General features: G+C 32.6%; 1 protein-coding gene across 1 annotated transcript; it reads left to right on the forward strand.

The window, feature by feature from the left end:
- Positions 1-3,578: 3,578 nt before the first annotated feature.
- Positions 3,579-17,657, forward strand: LOC134278654 (sodium- and chloride-dependent glycine transporter 2-like). The gene is made up of 13 exons (XM_062760951.1): positions 3,579-3,785; positions 5,344-5,475; positions 5,701-5,992; positions 6,818-6,950; positions 8,826-8,960; positions 11,557-11,633; positions 12,065-12,189; positions 14,260-14,372; positions 14,614-14,742; positions 14,850-14,949; positions 15,212-15,312; positions 15,778-15,948; positions 17,375-17,657. Exons 1-13 carry the CDS (start codon positions 3,593-3,595, stop codon positions 17,513-17,515), a joined length of 1,842 nt encoding a protein of 613 aa, XP_062616935.1. The 5' UTR covers positions 3,579-3,592; the 3' UTR covers positions 17,516-17,657.
- Positions 17,658-20,930: the final 3,273 nt, after the last annotated feature.

Genomic DNA, 20,930 nt, shown 5'->3' on the forward strand with positions numbered 1-20,930 from the left:
AATAGAAGGTGTATGGTCACGTCGCAGCTCAGCGAGTCATTAAGTTGTATTTTGAGACTCGCACATTGACCAGCGCTAAGATGAGGCACGTCTATTTTGAAGAATTGTTACACCTTCTGTAATTGTTTGACTTAGCTGGACGTGTCTTGGATTTCTGTCGAGATGAAATTCCAAAAGAATAGAAAACAACAAAGTATTGACCATGTTGTAAAGTGCCGTTTGTGCGTGTGGATTTTATTTTTTGTTGTTTACTTGTGTGGTGGTACATGTGCGCGGGTTATTATCCAAGATGTTACCTGATTCCTTATTATACATTTTGTGAATCAGTATTTTTCTGCCGATATGAACTTTATTATTTATCATATAATTCATGAAGAGAGATTCATAAGAAAAGTGCTGTAATATTCTATGGAGCTTTATTTTATTGACGTCACCAAATGTAGTTTCCACACAGACTGAGATCTGGAATTGCAGAATCAAGGCTATTGTACCTTTAATAAAACAAATTAAGGAATGTGTCTTTATTAAAAAAAAAACAGAATGTATTGGGAGCGAATTTGTCTTACAAGATAAAACTATGGGTTATGTATCTTGCAAGTTAAAATATTTTATCATGGCTTAAATAGACTTTGGTATAGGCTTATTATACCCCTTCAATTAATTACCTTTGCACCATGCCTTTAGTAAGAATATATAGGCCTTTACACATCTTAAGTTCTCCAGTTTTAATAAGTTAAGGTCAATTTCCCTGTAGGTGTTGTTCGCAAAATTCAGAATAATCTAGAAATTTCACATCCTGTTCATTAAATGCTTAAGATCAAAATAATTTTATCCTTCACCTGGTAAAACTTATTCATACTTTCTTGAATAGTCGCATGGTACGTTCCTCCTTTAAAAGGGCATATTTCATGGAATTAATGCAAACAACTTTCTTGGTTCTACAGTTTCAAGAGGAACAGTTGTTTTGCAAGTATTATTGGGAAAACCGTTGTTTAATATTTTGTTCAATTTTAAATACAAATCTTTAAATTACAATTTGGAAGCAACAGTTAAAGGATGTAAATATAGAGAAAAAGTGAAATAATTCAAGATTAGTTAAGTAGCACTATCACTCATCACTGGGTAGAATTTGCAAATTTTAAGTTTGCTAAAATTACTAGACCTCAACCAATTCTGTTCTAGACCCAATGTATTGTCAGATTCTAGAATATACTTCAAATGCAGTGTTTAACTGCTGATTTGTTCTACGCCCAGTGGATATTCAGATTCTAGAATGCAGTTCAAATACAGGGCAATGTTTAACTTCTGTTTTGTTCTCCCAATGGATATTCAGATTCTAGAATGTAGTTCAAATGCAGGTCAATGTTTAACTGCTGTTTTGTTCTCCAAATGGATAGTCAGATTCAGGAATGTTGTTCAAATGCAGGTCAATGTTTAATTGCTGATTTGTTCTACTCCCAATGGATAGTAAGATTCTAGAATGTAATTTAAGTGCAGTTCAGTGTTTAACTGTCATGTGCTCTACTCACGATAAACAGTCAGATGTAGTTCAAATTCAGGTCAGTGTTTAACTGTTGTTTGTTCTGCTTACGACAAACAGTCAGATACTTGGATGTAGTTCAAATACAGATTAGTGTTTAACTGCTATTTGTTCTGCTTACGACAAACAGTCAGATACTAGGATGTAGTTCAAATACAGATTAGTGTTTAACTGCTGTTTGTTCTGCTCCTACAATTACCTGAAAGAACATGTTCACGTGACACTGACAGGTCAGTGTATAACTGCTGCTGGATATTTAATACCCCTCTCCTGACTTAGCTTGCTTGCTGGTTCTTTTTACTTTGTGATTGTTATGTCATATACTCTGAAATTAGACTTATTACTTATCTATATTTATTATCATTTCTCGGATATTATATTAATACACATACATCCTTCATTTTGATTAACTACATTTTCGTGTGAATAGTGGTTATGAAATAATCATTTCCATATATAAATTTGATATTATGTGCAAGCTCACCTTGGATGGCACGGATGTGATCTGCATGACCTACCATTAAAACGTTAACCTTGACCCTAATTTTTGAACAGGTGGTGATAGGATTTTATATTTCACATTTGTATTTCTTGTGAAAAGGGCTTACTTTGAGTATCAACAGGTTTGAATTACACTTGAGAAAATTTAATCTTCGCTAGGTTGCCATACGGAAGCATCAGTGTCTCACAAACACATCTTGTTCAACTATATTATTTATAAGTCTTCGTATTAGTTATACATTGAAGTTATTAATCCCCGTCTTATGCAATAGTTAATAATATTTTATCAATTTTTATGTTATATCAGCAGCTTTGATAAATTATCAAATTATTTTCTTTAAAAATTTTACATTTCCCGAGAAATGATTTATATGCTTTCTTAACTTAACCTGCGTTATGTTTTTACAATATACCAGAAACATAAAGAATCTACATCGTTGATCTTAACATTGTTAGATATGTTGAAAATATTTCAATACATTTTTTTTATCATCTGTAAGATGAATAAACGGAAAAAGTGCCGATTTGCTCAGACAGACAGACGAACAAACTCGTCATCTGATGATAATACTTCTGAAGTTGCATGCGGAAATTTCTTGTACCGTAAGGTATAAAATAAAATGAATTTTAAGAACACAAAATCTTATTGATGTTTGATTATACTTAAATCAAATGGACGAATTAATCATCGTATTAGGATTGGCTGAATATCGGTACATGCATCTTGAACATCGATACATTGAATTTTTCTGGATATGCGAGTGTCATAAAATATTTCTTTATTCATGAAATGAGTAAGTTGATATTCATTCATCATGTTCATATGGATTATTTTTATAAAAATGAATGAAATTTATACATTTTCCCAATATTATACATTTTTGCAATATTATACTTTTTTTCAATGAACGATGCATTTTTTCAATCTATTTTTCTGAAACTGTCTTTTGAAAACATAAAACAAATTATATCTGCCATTATGATTATTATTTAAGGATATCTTAGCATGAGTAGTTTTCTACTCCTGGTATGGATTTAAAGAAGTAAAATTCAAGGTCCTATTGCCTTAATTATAACCCAAATTAACTGTAGTTACATGTACATGATCCATTATAATGCATAATCCATCTTCGTTTTAAAGATGCTAAATTAGAAGTCCCAGTGACTTAATTAAAGCTGAATTTTATCGTATTAAATATTTGATACTTAATCCATCTTCGTGACTTTGCTGATATAAAACGTGAACTTAAAACGTTGTAGTATCTCGTGATTTTTTCGCTTTTCTTTTTTGAAATTCGATGATTTATTTTTTGGTTGAATCTAATCGCTTTTAAGTTATAGAATTACATTTTCTACATTTTAAAGAAAAGAAAGCAATTCATGCATAAATTACGTGTAGGTGGGTTCTCATAAATCTAAAACCAGTGCAACCCATTCCAGTCTCTTTGATCGTGTCCTGTTTAATTTAAAAGCCAGAAAATAATTTATTTGGTATTTTATTATTTGAAGTTTCATACGCATTTTCTTTTTTCTAAGGAAGATAACTGTAAGATGGAACTAGAAACCGTTAAATCAAGGGAGGCAAGCCATGATTCATCGGACCTAGAGAGTGACCAATCAGAAGGCGATATAGAAAGGGGCCGATGGGGAGCTAAACTTGACTACATGTTATCTATGGTTGGTTATTGTGTTGGGCTGGGAAATATCTGGAGATTTCCGTATCTATGTATGAGAAACGGGGGAGGTAAGTTTGAGCATGCGCAAAGCATCTGATTCGATAGGTGCAGTCTCGAGAGACATTTAGAGCATAACCTTTGCAAAAAAGTTATTCTAAAAAGGAATGCAATTTAATTTAAGAACATCACATTTTATGACAATTTTTTGTGAAAATACATTTCCCATAGATCGGAAAATTTCATTTTTAATAGATATATATATATGAAACTTCTCTCAAAGAAATCTATCATAAGCATACATGTTTATTGTTTATCAAAATGTTCTCTACTTTTTTTTTAACTCTCGTCTTCATTATATCAGAAACTCACTTTTCACTAAAGTTCATTTACATTTAAACTGAACACGACTCGTAAAAGAAATTTGTTTGCCATATTCGATTGGTTTCTCGCTATATCTCAGGGCCCCTATATAAAACCACTCGATAAGCAAAATGAATGTTCAGTATAATCAGTTTTCATTGGTAGACTTGGTCGATGCTACAGCACGCGGTAGAGATAAGAAATAATTGTGTACTTCTGTTATGCCGGAGAGTAAGATATACATCTTGTACCAATAAAACTTGCAGCAGTTGCACAGGTCAGTGCTGTAGACAAACAGACACAAATACAAGTAACTGCAATAAAATGTAAACAAAGGTAAGTATGATAGCCAGCACGAACACGTGTCGTAATTCCACACCGATTTCCGTGACAATAAATCAGTCAAATGTAACAAATTCGAATGGCATACCCCGGTGCTCATTAGGTCTAGTACAATCACTAGATTTAGCTACGTAGTTAGAATTACCTACGTAGTTTTATTTACCTTCCTCAGGTAGCTTTATTTAGCTACCAAATCAATTTATTTTAATAAAAAAGCATTTTTCTCAGGGTGTGCAGAAAATCTCATTTTGCTGCAGTGATGATTTTCAACTTTGAACTCATCTGAAAGCAATTCATGAAAGAAATGTCTTTTCCTGCGCAATTGCAATCAAAGTTCTGAAAGTTTTTGGGCAATGTATGACAGCTGGAACAGTTACTCCTTGAATGAAATAACAAAGAAGTCCAGTTCCGGTTAACATGATAAAAGGTCGGTAATTATTCAGCACAATGTGAAGTACAATCATACTCAGCCATGCCTAACCGCACCCAATAGAGAGGACAGTTACCCAAACAATGGAATTACATGTTTTGATCCAAATTGTCCAAACCCGGCAATGTATAAACTATATCTGCTTTGGATTGTTTTTTTTAAACCTCCCTAGAATAAATATTAATAGTTATTTAATTGCGATTTTTTGTCTCTTTTTAATAAAAAGAATTTTTTTTTAAAAGTTCCATTCTACCTACGTAGCTAAATCTAGTTATTGTACTCGACTTGCCCATATAGCAAACAATAAATCGAAAATGCCTATTTATGAGTCGTGTTCAGGTTTAAGATTAGAGAAAAATGAAATGGTTATACTGGAGAGTGGTCTTACTTTTATATTTATTAATCTCTTGAGACAAAAACATCATTTTCCTGATTAGTTCTTGATTTCATATAATTATATAGTCTGACCAAAACTAATATTCATTGTATTATAGGGGCTTTCCTGATTCCATTCTTGTTCTTCCTCTTGGCCTGTGGTTTGCCTCTCTACTTCCTTGAGGTCTCTCTAGGACAGTTTACTGGCAAAGGCTGTTTCCATGTGTGGGAGGCGTGTCCACTCTTCAAAGGTAAGCACCAACGCCCCCTAAACATAAACCCAAGAAAGCCAATTATAAACTCTCTATATAATTTATCAGTCCATTTTTGTACATGTCTTTCCATATTACTTGATCCGAGTACTGAAAATATTTTTTACGAGAAAAATCTACTTTTTATCGTTATATGTATTTAGTCATGTATTTTACTGCCCGGTGCTTAAATTGAAATGTGTGACGTAAATGATGATTTTTTAGGTATTGGTGTTGGAATGTTCCTCGTTCTTTTCGTCATTACACTTTACTACAATATCATTAATACCTGGACACTCTACTACATGGGAAGTTCCTTTTTCAACCCCCTTCCTTGGTCAAGTTGTGATCAAGAGTGGAATACACAGGACTGTATCCGCAGCCTGCCAGAAGCAACTTATAACATCACACTGTACAATGCATCATTCACACGAGCTACCTCAAATTATTCAATAGAATCTGTTGCTTTAAATACAACTAGAGGAACGGGTACGACTAGCGAGGAACAATTCTGGTTGTAAGTGTATAGTTTGATTGCTCTGGAAGATTAATTTTCAGCAATAATACGTTTTATTATATGATTGAATAATTCCTATCTTTCTGATTGGCTGAGATCCAACTATGTGGAAGAAATACTATGTTATATTTACCTGCACGTGACGTTCCAGGTGAATACAAGGATTTATTTCCTCTACATTGATCTAACAACATATTGGGAAATTCTAAATTGATACAAATTGTTTTGGAAATCTATTTAAACGACTATGACTTTTTCATGCGAACAAAACATAAGCGAATATATATTTTCTGGTGAGGATAGTTAGAGGGGATGCAGGGACCCCACTCCAACACTTTTACTGAACAACAATTTTTACTTTTTTCGGCTGTCAGTTTTCCCTGATAATACTCCTTCCTTTCAAAATCTATCCTATAAAAAAGACTGACATTATATCTTTTTTTCATGGCAATTAGAATAGATTAAAAAACATTTCCAATTGATATGACTGGTAAGGTTTATTTAAATTTTAATTCTGCTTCTCTCTTGGCTAGGACTTAAACCCAAACAAGTAATGAGCTGTATCATTTTATCAGTGAATAGCATAATAAAACAATTATTGCTGTTTTTTCAGGCAATAAAACGATTTAGCCATCTTCGAAGTACAATATTCACCTCGCCCTTCGGGCTCGGTGAATATTGTACTCCTCAGATGGCTAAATCATTGTATTGACCTCAAAAAACAGCAATAATTGTATATTACCTTCTGTCAATTAAGCGCTAAAAAATGGCGGGGAAATATTACTTCTTAGAAATTTACTCACGTATATCGTATTCATTTTTTAGCTATCGAGTTCTTGATTTGTCTGATGGTCTTCATGAGATCGGATCCTTAAATTGGCGACTTTTGCTCTGTTTTATTGTGGCCTGGATAGTAGTTTGTTTGTGTCTGATTAAAGGCGTCAAATCCCTGGGAAAGGTAGGTAGCTCTTCCTGTTTTAAAAATTTCAATATTATTATATGGACTTCAATTTTTGTTGTGCTGGTTATCAACAAGTCGTCAAAATAACTATAAGACTTACAAAACACTGCTATTAATTACTAATTTACCATGTAGCATATACAGTTATACTACAGCGTACCTTACAATGATGTAATGCCATGTCTCATATCCCTCTGAAAATTTAAGCTACAGTATATAATTGCTGAACGAAGGAGGATCTCTACACCTATAAAGTATAACTGATTTTTGTTGCATGCATTTGTTTCTAATAATAGGCCCCATATCCGATAAAATAAGGTTCCAAAGTATTTCAATTTATTTTTTAGAAATATTTAAAATATTTTATTTATTTTGTTAAAACCCCTTCTATCTATATTTTTAAAAGCCCAGTGCTTTAAATTTCTCTTCAAAGTTTAATGTTATAACATATTGAAATAATAACCAACAAAGTTAAAAATAAAATCAACATAATTTTTATTTAAATTTACAAAAATAGACAAAAGAAAAACTAAAACAGTATTTTCTTGAGAATAGCTGGTTGGATCTTCTCCAATATCTGAAAAGATATATAATATCAAAGGGTAAAAACAATGAAAAAAAAAGAAATTGAACAAAATTGAAAAACTGTCAAAACTTCAAACATCACAAAAATTCAGGTGTAAGAGATTCGCTTTCAGAGTGGGCTCAAATATCTTGGTACTGTTTTTTTTATAACCTTCAAATAAACTCTACTATAACTTGCACAAGTATTGAAAAAAAAATGTCAAGCAAGGACATTGAAAGAAGTTCGTATTGTACATGTATTGTTTTTCAAATGAGTTTATACGAAAACAATCACGTTTCCAGTCAATGAAAAAGACATGTATTTAGTGAATTCATGGTATTGAGAAAGGTAGATTTACTTACCGTTTTTATCCAACTTGCATGTGTTATCCAGTGCTAGATATAACAAAACATGGTAAATGGCCAAAAGCGGGTAAAAGAAATTCCTATAACCAAATTCACACTTCGTCTAAAACCTGCACGTTTCCCATATAAACAGCTGATAATCAATGTTGATCAAAAGTTTGGGTCATGCAAAATTCCACGTACTGTCGAAACGTTTTGGTGATTTCATGAAGAGTTTAAATTTCACCAAGTACAACCATTCATTCGGGTGTATACAAATCTTGAACAGAGTGTCGTATCCTCTAGTTAATGGGAAGATAATACACATGTCTTATCTTATCAAATTTGCATTTTCGGGGGATATGTTTTGCTGGAAAGCTTATATGTTTATTGAAGAAAAAAGAAATTTCGGAGTGTATGGCGTTTTGACACGTAATGATGAATTAGCATACGGACAAGCCATGTTTTTATATCATTTTTCTCACCTAAAAATCTTATTCTAATAATTTGTAACTATATTATTTAATAATTAAATAAGTAGAATTGAATAAATTGACAAACAATTCATCTTTAAAGAAAGGATACGTACTGGGCAAACACTGTATTATCTGAGGTGATACAATGTACATTTCATCACAATATCGCATGTTGTGTTGTACTCAGTGATTTAGCGGTGTAAAGTGAATTTGAATCAGATCATTTGAGACCAAAATGGCGTTTCAACGGAAGTACACCATGTTGTGACGTTGTAGAGAGCCCCCTTAAGAAAGTTTTAACCTTAGAATATGTTCCATTGAAAAGTTGTGCATAAATTGTTCTCTCAACCAACTTCGAAGTATCTGTCCGGAGAAAATGTAAATTGTTTATGTTAAATCCTTTATTTTACAAAGTCTTAATTGTAAAATGCATTACAAAAATCTAATTTTAATATATGCAAAATAGTGACTTAATTGACATACACAGGTAGTATACGTCACGGCGACCCTACCGTATCTGTTGCTGACTGTGATCTTGATAAAGGGCTTGACGTTGCCTGGTGCTACCGATGGTATTCTGTTCTACATTAAACCAGACTTCAAGAAGCTTGCAAATGTCCAGGTATGATGAAAAAATACTGTAAACCAGCTATTATTCCCGTCATATTCGCGAATCGCCTGTCTGTAATTCATCCGCTACTATTCATTTCCGCGAATGGGAAAACATTATGCATAGATAAAGAATTGAATAATATATTCACACGATGAGAAATATTCGCGGACAAAAGAAGATAGTGTAACTCGCAGATATTTTTTTCGCGCGCGAATAAAAATTGCATGGTTTAATGATAATGTACGTAATAAAGAAATTCATTAATGGATTTACACAACCCATTTTTTGTCCAATGTACAAATTCTAATTGAATCCTTTCATTTCTTAATGAGTGGTGTATTTTTATGTTTCTATAACATAGCATATACGAGGGCTGTTCAATAAGTAATGTCCTGGACTGTATGACATACAATACAGATATCATATGACATTAAGCTTGGCTTTCTCTCATTATAGAAACTTTAATGAATCTATAACAGTTTATGTGACCACTTTTCATCACATAGTTTCATTGTGAGAAGCTGGAAAACAAGGGCTATTCGAGACACTGCATTATAAATGAATGGTATAGAATCAGTAAACTAGAGTGAAAATAAAAGCTTCATTAAAGCTGCTGTAAAACTTGTTAAAAATCCCAAAGAAACATTCACTGAAATATGTGAAATTTACAGCAACCAATGCCTGTTTTTTAGACAAATTAGCAGGTGGATTTGAATGGTAAAAAAACTATATAATGGGCATCAAAAATGGGTACCCTCCTTGCCAACAAAAAATTATAACAACTTATGTACTGTTTGCCAAATTTCAAAAAAAAAATGACAATGTATGATTGACTTTGAGACACAAAGCAAATTTGATAGACATCATTCGGGAGTAGTTAACACAGTTTTTTTTTTAGAAACGTTTGACGGTTAAAAAGCTTAGTTTTCAAACGTCACCATATATTTTGAAAAATGAGTGAGAACGACAGCGCGTACGAATGCCTCAACAATTATTTTAAAATATTAGTAATTGTAGTTATGCACGTTTGTTTGATATTCAAACAGATAATGAAACTTGAATCTATTGCTTAAAACCCTCAAAACAAAATTTACCTTAAGATGTACTTGATAAAAACAGCGAAAGTCTGACAAAAGCAAATAATTGCAAGAGCACAAAGACATATTTATATGCAATTTTCTTAAATATTAGTGGTATTGTTGTTCAAATTCGTATTCGGGAAGACAGTTTTGAAGGAATCTAGAAAGCAAATTTTTTGCAAAAAAATCGAAAGGTTTATTAGAGGAAGGACCCAGAATCAGGAATCCACTGCATTAAATTTCTTCATGACAGCGTCCAAACCCGCACGCCCTGAAGAGTAAAGGAGTTTTCGGGATAAACAGAAAGTTAATGTTTTTTCACATTAACAATATTTGCCAGATCTTTAACCTTATGACTTGTTTCTTTTTCCAAACTTGAAAAAACACCTTTCAGAAGGAAGAAACAAGTCCAGGAAATCATAGGATCTGCCATTTTCCACTTCACTACACTATACATACCCAAAACTGAGTTGTGAAAACAATCAGAAATTGGATAAAAATGTTACGGACATGTGTTTTAATTAAAAGAGAATATTATGTTAAATCATAAAGACTAAATCATTAAAAAGCGTCTTTTGCTTCTTTCCTAGCACTGAGGACATTATTTATTGAACAGCCCTCGTATATTACGCTTTATGGCCACATTGTCTTTGAAATAATACAATCATATGATACATACTTTCCAAATGTATAAGGGGACGACCATTTGATCCTGAGGGGGGGCCTGGCAAATTTTTTTTTAGACGGATTATTTATTTTCATGCCTGTCGAGGACAGATTATTTATTTTCAAGATTATCAAGGACAGATTATTTATTTTCTTCTTTGTCTTCCCGTACCGTGATCAATTGATTCTAAAAGACTAATCATTTATATACCATGATACAGGATTTGGGGAGTATAACTTCGTTTAGGCAAGAGGTTGGGGCCGCCTAAGGCCCAGGTATTCTAGCCCTGCTGGAGGCCAAGTGAGTAACACCCCCCCCTTCCCCCCGAAGCTCTTTGGTTGTATTTTAAGATTAAAACCAGGCACTATTATAGTGGTATTAGTTATTATACATGATTAATACTGGCCAGCTCTTGGGTTTTTCTGTATGTAAAAGAGTAAAACCAGACAAAATTGTGTAGGAATTGGTTAATATATTACCAAAGTATGACATTACAAATACTCATACACAAGCTTTTGGGTTTTTGTGTAATTGTTAAGGCATTATTATTTATATTCGTATCATACCACTTAAATCCACCAATTTTGCGGGGAAGTGTTATTCTTCGACAAGAAAATTTATCTTTATGGTGTATAAGAATTGGCTTGTATTTAAAGTACTGTTATTCAGCACACCTACTAAGTGCACATTGTCATGTTGACAAACTGACTTAAATGTTAATTCCAGTCTGATAATCTGATTTTTGCAAAAAATTTTTTTTTTACTTTTGGACGTAAATAAAAAAGGTATTTTTCAATATTTTAAAATGTTTATTTATTTTCTCATATTTATATGTACTGAAATACAGTGATGAAGAAAGTTATTTTATATTGGAACTACAAATTCACCTCTCATTACCATGGCCAGTTACAACAAATTCCACAATAATTGTTACAGGTTACCAATTAATTGCAACATAAATATTTTGCTTCATGGAATTTTTAAATGTTTATGTACATATATGTATAGCAAATTATTATTTAACCAAATTCATGTACAGCTGTACATGTTGCCCTTGTCACTGATTTACGATCTTAAATGCTTCATTTAGTTAAAATATATGAAACTCATCTATAAATGCTTTACCGTTCAACTACTCTATATTTTATATTTAATATTATATTTTTTTTCATTTAAAATAATATCAGTTTACCTGTTTTGGTTTCTAATCTGCCCAACTTCAGTGTCCAAAATGGCGCCATCCATAACGCAGGTTTTCGTTTATTTGTATATTTTTTCAGCATTTAAATTTATCAATATTATTTCAGATTTGTTTGACATAGTATATTTTATGAAGTATAATCTTTCCCATGACAATGTGATTTCAGAGATTCCATAATCTTAACCTTGATCAGTGAGGGCACCAGTATTTTTGGAGGTTTTGCAATATTTACCATTGTTGGATACATGGCTCATACGGCAGGGAAACCAGTTGAGGATGTTGTTCAAGCGGGTAAGCAAAAACGTATAAAACACGAAGCAAAATAGGGTCCATTTAAGACATTTAATTTCTTTAACAAAATCACATGTATATAATTTTAAATACTTTATTATAGTAGAAAGAAACAGAGGTACTGCGAACACTGAGCTCACTGATACCCCCACCTCCCATATAAATATAATGACAAAGTTCATGTTTTGCTCTTGGTGACCAAAATTAAGTGTCAGTTAAAAAAGTAAGCTAAATAGCATTATGTTATAAAGAATCTATGAAAATTTCTTTAAATTTTATTTAGTGGTATAGGAGGAGTTGCAGATAGAAGATGGGTACCATTCAATATTATAGAATTAAAGAATGGTCATGTTCTTGTTTTGGTCTGGGAAACTCAAATATGTGTCCGATTAAAAAGTAAATTTATAGAAGGTTCACAATGGCACTATGTACGTGAACAAAGATTCTTAGAAAGTTCCATTAAATTTCATTCAGTGGTATAGGAGAAGTTGCGGATAATAGATGGGTTCGCCATAGCGTAACAGACGGGCATACAAATTTAAAATCTTGACCGATGAGAACTCTTAATTATTTATATTCCACTTTTTAATTCAAGCCATTGAACTTTATAGAAATCCGTTACTGTCACCATAAACTCTAAGGAAACGCCATCCTTATATATAATTATTCACCACAATACATGTAGGCCTTTTGTAGCTTTTAGTTAATTTATAAAAAAAAATATTTAACGTTACTTTTGCATATATGCAATTTAAGGTTCATCGATACACTGATAAGAAAGATAATTCTTAATGACATAAATGTCTATTATTCCTGTATAGATTTGCCAACTTGAAAAGTCTTTTTTGCTCAATTTTGCACCGCAAGCTATGCTATAATTATGTTCCCCAAACGAAGTTGGGGAACATATTGTTTTTACTCTGTTTCTTATTATTATTATTATTTTTCTTCTTCTTCTTCTTCTTCTTCCTGGGTACTTTTTTGTCCGGGAGTGATCTTGTAAACTGTTCATCCGATGTAGGTAAAACCTTTTTAGGGTCAGTAGACATGTTATGTAGATTTGCGGAATCAAGGTCATTTTGCGCGCACGTGCTTGCAAGAGCGCGCACGTGCAACACGTGAAATGACCAATATAATAGATATATAACCGCAACTTTTCTATTTTTTTTGATGAAATGCTTTGAAACTCACAATGTGAGGATATATTAGTAGTATAGACATAATGACATGGTCAAAATAGCAAGAACTCACGTGCATGCACGTGCGCTTTGCTCTGATTGGCTGAAACTAAATTCTCAATATCTGTCTTGTTTTTTGACAAAATCCTTTGAAATTTTGAACATAGTCATACATAATGAAGATCTACAGCATTATGTATAACAATTATCATAAAAGCATGCGCATGCACATGTGCTGCAATCTGATTGGCTGAAACTTTAAATGCCTATAACTTTCTTGTTTCTCAACAAAACGGGATGAAATTTAGAATATGAATAGGTATGATGGATTACTACATTATGCTACTATCAAAATGGAATGCAAGGACAAGCATGCATGCAAGTGCACGCGCACAATATGCAAAATGACCAATATATTTGAAAAATGGTAACATTTATATTTTTTATGATTTGTCTTATTGATTCTCACGACACAAAGAAATGTTTATGGTTAAAACAACATGTTGTGATCATCTTGCATGTGCATGCACGTGCGTGCGCGTGCAATGAGTTAAATAAAATATAGTTGATATCATTGTAGCTTTAATAATTCTTATATGAAATTCTTTGATAATGAGCATATTTTAAAAATGTCGTACAGGAAAATGGCACAAAAAGGGATTTGGGGAGCGTTTGGGGAACATCTGTAACGGTCTCCGTTACAATTAAAACTAGTTGTTTGTTTTTTACATGTAAAATACATTTCTTTTGGAAAATTGTTAAGGTTCAAGCAACATTTTATATGAGTGAGCAGAGTGTTTATGAATCTTAAGCGCCATTTATAAGGAAATTTAAATAAACCTATGCATATACGAAAATGAATTTCTTTAAATTTACTGCTTTTTATTGTAAGGTCCTGGACTTGCCTTTCTTGTCTATCCGGAAGCTCTTTCCCAACTTCCGTTTCCAAATCTCTGGGGCGTGGTGTTCTTTATGATGCTGTTCACCGTTGGATTAGACAGTCAGGTATTTTAAACTTACGCTGTAGCATGAAACAGATTATCGTCAATTATGATCAGAAAAAATCAACACGAACAAAACACCTATACTATAGCGTTGATGTAAAATTTAATCATTATGAGGTATAATTTTTATTTTACATTTAACTGAGAAAATTTTAGATATCAAACAAGTATTATAAGCCAAAACCATTACCAGTGATTACATTAAATTGTGATAATTATTTATGGTTGATATTTTTCCTTAGTTCGCTCCCCTTGAGACGTGCATGACCGCGGCCAGTGACGTTATCCCTCGTCTCAGAAAACACAAGGCGCTCCTGTCAATCATATCCTGTCTATTCTTCTTTTTGGTTGGACTGATATTGTGTACTGGCGTAAGAACAAACATTTTACATGTATTTACTGTGGAGGAAATATAATGTATCAAAAAAGTCTCTTTTTACGCATACAACAACAAAATTAAGCATTGGAATTATTTCAGGCTGGACTCTACATCTTCCAGTTGCTGGATTGGTATATAGCCGCCTTTGCTCTTCCCCTGTTTGGTTTCCTGGAATGTGTGATTTTCGGTTGGATTTATGGTATTGTTTTCCAAAGTGTAACAATCAATTGATAATAGACTTCAATAGATGTTCTGTGTTTGAGCTAGAGTTGGTTCTGTTTACATTAAAATTGGCAAACATTCTCTTGAGAAGAAAGATTTTGTACTTGTAGTTTGGGTACTATTTGCTATAAATTTTACTGACTACAGAGTGATTTTGTGTAAAGATAAAAAAAATACTAAGTAGTTTAGTCCAAAGAATATTAATAGCACTTTTTAACATATATATCTGGCCATTTTAGGGGCGGAGAACATGTCACGTGATATAGAAATCATGTTAGGCAGAGGTGTACCAGTTTACATTAGGATCCTATGGTGTATCTTTACACCTGTATTGCTATTGGTAAGTAACATACTAATAGTTATAAACATTTTTCTCATTATAACTTATTAAACTTAATTAATTCAAATGTCTAAGAAAATTGTCCTTTTTCTTTTTGGTGTTTTAATGGTTATATAATTCCTTGAAAAAATGTAAAGTTTGTCAATTTTTTAGGCCAAGGCTAATATGTCTCTTGCTATAACCATGTTTACATCAAATATACTAATATTTCAAGTCATTTTTTCATTTGAAAAAATCATCAGTTTTTTTTTTTTGGATCGAAGATACGGTAAATACTGGTATACATTTGTTTACTATAAAAGGAATCACCTTCCTTACACATTTAGAATACTGATCAGAATGTCTACATGACATTTTGCTTGAATTTAAATGTCGACTTCTAATATTTATTTTAAAAGCTTGCAATTCTAACAGAAAGACCTGCATTTTTTAAAAACATATTAATAAGAACCTATTCTTTTGTAGCTCTTACTGATATCTTCGCTATACACATACCGCCCGCCGATGGTTGGCACATACGAATATCCGGCGTATGCGCGGGCAATAGGCTGGTTTTTTGCCGTTCTTCCTCTTGTTCCACTACCCTACTTTGCAATACGAGTACTGATGAAGTCACCGGGGGAAACTTTTTACGAGGTATTCATTTTAATTTTTGTACATTGATTTGATGATATACAAGTACGACTTCCACGTATAGACCCTTTATTAGCTATTTGTGTAAGGGTTCCATCTTGAATACCATCTGGGTTTAAAACCTCAAAACCTGAAGACGATTACTTGAGGCATCTAGGTGTAGTGCCAGACAAAAATGCAATGCAGGTTGCTCAAAATTTATTTCGAAATTTTAGTTCTTGATTAAACTACCGGTAGTCAATTTGTAATTCGGATCATATCTTACATGTAAATAGCATACTCGAGACCTACAGTCATAAAACCTTCTCTTTTGTTTTGTTGTATTTGTGTTTTTATAATGGGGATATTTGTAAAGTGTCGAAGAGTGCTAGGAACTTCCAAAAGAAGGTTGTTAAATGTATTATACCCCTCTTGAAAATGTGGGAGGGTATATAAAATGATTGGGATGCCCGTTCATCTGTCTGTATATCCACGCCTCTGTCTGTACGTATACGCTTTGGGGTACCCATCTCTTGTTCGCTACTCCTCTTTTACCATTGAATGAAATTACATGAGACTTTCACAGATGTTTTGTTACATAGTGCCATAAGGCATCTCTAATTTTACTTTTTGATCCGACACATATTTTGGGTTTCCCGGAGCAAAACATGGATGAAGGGTACACCTCTCTTATCTGCAACCCATCCTATCCCACTGAACAAAATTTAATGATTCTTTCACAGATTTTTTATAACATTATGCCGTTGTGTACCTACTATTTCACTTTTTGATCTGACACTTCCTTCGGGTCTCTCAGATTAAAAACTATATTATAACCATATTGGAGACATTTATTGAGCTCATTGCTCACAGTATTTCTGGTTTTAAATTCGAAATATCGTGGCACCTTTTTATTTTAGTCAAATGATAACATCATCATATCTTGAAGAATGATATATGACATATAGTCACCACAAAGTCAATTGTTGATTAATGTCTTTTTGGTATAGTAAAAAGGGAAATATTAAATTGAAACCAAAAATCACCAAAGTATGCCAGCTTTTTACATCACTTGACAATTCTCTTTCGCGACAGAAAATTAGTCGTGATTATATCAATGATATTTTCCTTTTAAAGATCAGATCTTATTAGGATCATATTTTGCACGACCCAAAGGCCAACAAATCAAGAAATCTTGTCATTTGATGAACTTTTTTGTATAACATGTTTGTTATATTTTTTTTATGAAAATTATGATGACCCATTTTACTGACGAGAAAACGATGTGCACTTTCAGTGCACTCTAAGGCATATAATTCTTTTTTTTCCAAGAGAAGTTAACTGTTTTCTTTAAATAAAATTTAAATCGTACAGTTTGAGTTCTAAGTCTGAGTAATGTTATTTTGATTTTATTGAAATGTTATACTAAACATATAAGTATATTTTTCAGAAACTCCGTTCATCATTGAGGCCCTCGGAGGATTGGCGACCAGTGTCTACCTCGGATGCAGAGAAATATAATATTGACAACAGGTCTTTACCAGGGGATCTGAAAACTACAATTCGTAGAAATATCTTAGGAAGATCATAGGAATTTTCTAAGCGTACATAGTTATTTTGTGCATAGATTCCTGGTATACTCTTAATGTAATGCTCAACTGTTCAGACTATTTATAGGAAATAGCTAAAAGATAAATGCAGGATGTATAATTGCTATGATTTTTTGAAACAATATAATTGTAAATGTAAAATTAATGTGAATGTTTCAAGATATTAACAAAATATAAAGTGTAGATTTTTCTTTGTTATGAAAGGGCTCCTATTTTCCATGAATCTTATCTCCAATAATGATTTAATTAATTGGCTCAATTTAATAAAATAGTCTTTATATGATATCTTTTTATAAAAAATATTTTCAGTGACTGATTTGGTCTTTTGTATAATTAAGAGAATCTTTACATTTCTCGCGCTAGTTTCTATAAACGTTGATTGGTTAATTCACTTTCCAGTCTAAGAAAATCGCCTTCATTTGGTGAAAATATCCCTTATTGTTGTTGAACATTTTCTTGTTTGGCAAATGGTTATTTCATTAGTTTTCAAATCGAGGATATCGGGTTCAGTAAATTCATATCAATTTTAGCCGGTGAATAAAACTCTCTCTATATATTTTTATAATTAGTCATATTATATGTAATAGGTAAAAGACTTTTTGTAAAGGTTACAAGAACTTCAAGAAAAGGGATTTTTGTCCTTGAAATGACTTTTATATTTGTGTATTTACCTTTGAAAAAGAGTTTTATTTGAGATTATATTAATCATTTTACTATGTATCGATTGCCTGCATGCATACATGTAGGCCATGAACGCGGTTACCTCGATATAGATCAGGAGCAATATGATATTATATTTTACTTACTGTGGCATGTATTGGTATTGATGTGTTCATAAAATTTTAAATTAACCTGCAATTGGATGTTGATTATATCAGAAAAGTTTTTTTTTCAAGTTTATATAGTCGCTATGCTTTAACCAAGGGAAAACTTTACCCGGAATCTTTCTGTCCGTCTGTGTATATCTGTCATCTTGTAAGAAGTATGCATTTGATAATTTGGTCATTAATTCCGTCTGTGTATATCTGTCATCTTGTAAGAAGTTCAAATCTTGACCCCCCGGGGGTAGGTTGGGGCCACAATGGCCGATTAAAGTTTTACATAGGGGTATATAGGAAAAATCTTTAAAAATCTTCTTCTCAAAAAACCACTGAGCCAAGAAATTGAAACTCATGTGGAATCATCCTCAGGTAGTGAGATTCAAGTTTGTTCAAATCATGATCCCCGGGAGTAGGGTGGGGCTACAATGGCCGATCAAAGTTTTACATAGGAATATATAGGAAAAATCGTTAAAAATTCTATTCTCAAAGTTTTAATCGGAGTATATAGGAAAAATCTTTAAAAATCTTCTTCTCAAGAAACTGGGCCAGGAAAGATGAACCACTGGTTTTACATAGGAATATATAGGAAAAATCTTTAAAAAAGATCAACTTTGATGAAACTCATGTGAAATCTTCCTCAGGTAGTGTAGATTCAAGTTTGTTCAAATAATACTCCCCGGGGGTAGGGTGGGGCAAAAATGGCCGATCAAAGTTTTACATACGACTAGATAGGGAAATTTTTTTAAATCGTCTTCTCAAATACTTCAAAGCCATGATTAGTGATATTTATGTGGAATCATCCTCATGTAGTGTAGATTCTAGTTTGTTCAAATCATAGCCCCCAGGGATAGGATGGGGCCACAATGGGGGATCCAGGTTTTATATTAAAATATATTTTTAAAAATCTTCTTTTCAAGAATAGCAAAGCCATGATTAGTGATACTAGTATTTATATGGAAGCATTTTCGGGTAGTTTAGAATTAAATTTGTTCAAATCATAACCACCAAGGGTAGGGTGCGGCCACAATGGTGGATCAAAGTTTTACATAGAAAAATAAAGATAAAAAATCCAAGAACAGAAAAGCTATGTTTAGTCATATTGACATGTAAGCATCCTCATGTATTGAAGATTTAAATTTGTTCAAATCATGGCCCTTTGGGGTAGGGAGGGAAACAATAGGGAATCAAATTCAAATTATTATGAAGTTATATATAGGAAGAACATGTTTTTAAAAAATCTTTTTATCAAGAACATCAAAGTCATTATGCTGTATTAAATATGAAGGCATTCCCAAGTAGGATTAAAATTCAAGCACCCCCCCCCCCCTCCAGTAAAATTTTCAGTTCTGATCTGATTTGTGCTTTTTCCTAGCCGATTTGCTCAGGTGAGCGATGTGGCCCCTGGGCCTCTTGTTAATAATATTAACTACACGACTGTCAATATAAACAACATTATGTGTTATTATGATTAATTTATATGTAATTTTAACCCTTATGATCAATAAAACTAAAATGAAATTTTAAATTGTTTCAGAAGAAGTACTTCTGTACAATCAGATATATAGCATTATATAAGATATCAATATTGTACAAGACGACAATAAGGGTATATTGCTTAAAGCTTGTAAAAGGTTCTTCTCTTGCAAATAAGAACAACAGAAATTTATAAATGTTCTATATTTCTGTCATTGAAATAGTTAATTATAACAAATTTGCAACAATGTTTTCCTATGTCAATCTTGCAGCTCTTATTGCTTTAAGTTTGATATTGACTCCTTGTGATAAAAAAAAAGGTTCAAAAGTGTTCTGAAGTTTTCTGCATGGTGAGTGTTGTGGCTTTTTGACGTCGATCCATTTGGCATTTTTATAATCCCATCTGCTTCAGAAGTATATATATGGAATTGGGGTGTCCGTCCATCTGTTACGCTCTGGGATACCCCATCTCTTATCCGCATTTAGATGTACTTCTCTTTTACAAATGAATGAAATTAAATGACGCTTTCACAGAATCTTTGTTACATAGTGCCGTTGTGACCTCCTCTTTTACTTTTTTCCAAGAGCAAAACTTGTACTCAACCATTCTTTGTATAATATATTGCAGGGTACCCATTTCTTATCCAAAGCTCCTCCTATACCAGCGAAAAAGTCTTAAAATACTTTCACAGATTCTTCATAACTTTAATTTGTTGGTCTGACTTTTATTTCGGGTATCCCAGAGCAAAACATGGAACTTTGCAAGTATAACCATATGAGAGGCGGGGGTATAATTTTTTTTTGTAGCTTATTGGTCACGGCCGGTACTTCTAGTTTGATACTATCTAACATGTTAAAGCTGCGTAAATGCAACCTTTTCAGAAAATAATGGGTTTAAAAGTGTATTGTTTCTCATGACTTTCAGGCTTTCAATATCTTCGATTAGTGCGTAACATCTATTCAAGATATATTACTGAATTCAGATACTCTTCACAAATTGCTCTGAAGAAATCAAGTTCCGTTAGAGTACCTCTAGCAGATATAACATTAAGACAAATGTTAAGAATAATGACGTGTGTTCAATACGTTAACAAAAACAAAA

This window comes from Saccostrea cucullata, unplaced genomic scaffold, assembly GCF_032062105.1.
Source record: "Saccostrea cucullata isolate Sc308-1 unplaced genomic scaffold, CSIRO_AGI_Scuc_v1 ctg664, whole genome shotgun sequence".
Classification (NCBI taxonomy): Eukaryota; Metazoa; Mollusca; class Bivalvia; order Ostreida; family Ostreidae; genus Saccostrea; species Saccostrea cuccullata.